The sequence below is a fragment of the Tupaia chinensis genome, unplaced genomic scaffold, assembly GCF_000334495.1.
Source record: "Tupaia chinensis unplaced genomic scaffold, TupChi_1.0 Scaffold147282_1, whole genome shotgun sequence".
NCBI lineage: Eukaryota > Metazoa > Chordata > Mammalia > Scandentia > Tupaiidae > Tupaia > Tupaia belangeri.
The window spans coordinates 5,116,678-5,118,718 of NW_006207133.1; the positions used below are offsets into that span (position 1 = coordinate 5,116,678).

At 48.8% G+C, this 2,041-nt stretch overlaps 1 protein-coding gene across 2 annotated transcripts in view; it reads right to left on the minus strand.

Moving 5' to 3' along the window:
* The window catches only part of TFCP2L1 (transcription factor CP2 like 1), a 60,249-nt gene that overhangs the window by 24,547 nt on the left and 33,661 nt on the right, over positions 1–2,041 (minus strand). For both annotated transcript variants that reach the window (XM_006169579.2, XM_006169578.2), the window contains exons 5-6: positions 1,886–1,992; positions 608–760 (exon numbers count right to left, since the gene is read on the minus strand). In XM_006169579.2, coding sequence (XP_006169641.1) covers positions 608–760; positions 1,886–1,992 — 260 coding nt within the window. The remainder of the gene's footprint in view (positions 1–607; positions 761–1,885; positions 1,993–2,041) is intronic.

A 2,041-nucleotide genomic window follows, 5' to 3' on the forward strand; every position in this document is an offset into this window, starting at 1 on the left:
GGCCCCGGCTTTTTTTTTTTTTTTTTTTTTTGAGAGGTTTTTGCTCTAGGGTGTGTGCGCTCACCAGAAAGACAAGGAGAGACAGAGACAGAAAGTGAAAAATCACCCCCCCCCCCCGCAGGGGGCTGACTACGGCGCAATTCCTTCTCCATTCTCCCCTCAGGATCTTGGGCATGCACGCACATGCGCCTAGCATGAGTTTAAGCCACCGAGTCCAGGACTCAAACCACGGTCAACTACATGAGAGTCCTACGACATAACCATTATGTCAACTACTGGTCCCCCTGACTTGATTTTTAAGAAGAATACACACATGAGTATCTACAGGTAACTATGAAGAGCTTGAAAGGAAGAAAAAGTAAAAAATGCACAAATCCAGCCATTGTTAAAAAGTCGAGTTGAGGACTGATCCAAGGCTTTCGAGGACTGTTGAGCAGGTGCCACAGGTGGGCAGAGATAGGCCAGCTCACCAGGAGCCCCGGAGGCAGCCCTGAGCTATGGGGCCACTATACTTCTTGATGGGCCTCCAGGAGGACTTGAGAGGGTCAATCTTCTGGTGTCTGTCAGTGGGGCAGATGTGCCCACAGGTGGGGTGAGGCTGTCCTACCTTGAACACCTTGATCTGGCAGCTGGCTGAGTGCAAGTGCTCCGTGTACTCCCCGTTCTCATTCTGCTTAAAGGTGTCGATCTGCACTCGGAAAGGCACCCCCTTCTCACCCCCGTGCTTCCTTGGGGTGAACTCTGTGCTGATACAGTGCACCTGGGGGGGAAACATTGGGTAGTAGCAGGGGAGAAGGGGCAAGGGCAGCTCTGGATTCCCCAGAGCTCCTTTCCAGTGTAGCTTCCACCCCTGCCTCAGCCTCCCTGCTCTCCTGACACTCTGGCCACACTCCCAGACTGACAGCCTCCAGGTTGTACTGCAGCAAAAGACACAACCTCCCACCTTTGTCCCTTTACTGTGGAGGCTCTCCCGACCAGCTAGGTCCTCATCCTTGCTCTAAGCCTTTGACCCTGAGAGTCCTGCCCTCACTCCTCACTTAGAGCAATCCCATAGACTTTAGGAAATAGGGACCATGGCGTAGCTTCAACCCTCCTCTACAATCTGGGTGTCCAGATTACTCAGGCCAGACTGGAAGCAGAGGCCAGAACCATGTCTGCATTTCTGGCACGTACCTGGTACGCAGAAGGCACTCAATCTACATTAATGCTGTAACAGTGTAATGACATTATAATAACACCATACCTATTATGCTAACAGTACGTAATTATATCGTAAAAATAATGTTTAAATACGGTAAGAATACAGTATTATTTTTTAAAATTAAGGATTATTCATTTTATTGAGTTATTTCTACGGACCAGACATTGTACTAATGGCTTTATATTCCTTGTCTGATTTTTAAGACAGTCGGGAAAACTAAGAGGCTCTTAAAGGGGAAGAAACCCAGGTAAGGACCGGCGGCAGGTGAGAGTCGGGCTGGAGCCCAGTACCACACTCCCACATGACATCCACATCCTTGGCCATCTCGAGTATAGCTGTATAGCACAAGGCTGGGTCCACACACAGTACCCGATAAGGAAATAATGCATTCAATCATAGAAACTACAGTGAAAGAAATTTCACTTGCAAATTATTTATGCTAAGAAATATTTATTTTTTTAAAGGTGTATATATTCAAACAAAATCCAAACAGACTTTGAAGCCATTCCAAGGTCTCTTTCCAACCCTATTAAGCAACTAGCTCTGGGACTCTGAGCAACCCTCCTGATTTCTCCCCACTCCTGCCTTCCCTGCAGCAGAAACAGAATGCACCCGAGCCCTTGCAGGTGGATCACCTTTAAGACAACACAAGCTTCCCTGTAGGGCAAGCTCCCTCCCGCTTACCTGAATGAAGGCAGAAGCTCTCTTCGCAGGGTCCCACAAAAACTCGACTGCGTTCAGCTGTGTCGGGCTGGCCCTGGGGTCCAAGATACCAACAGACAGTGGAATATCTGCACACACACACACACAGAAGTGCAGCGTCAGCCTCTCCCAGACGTT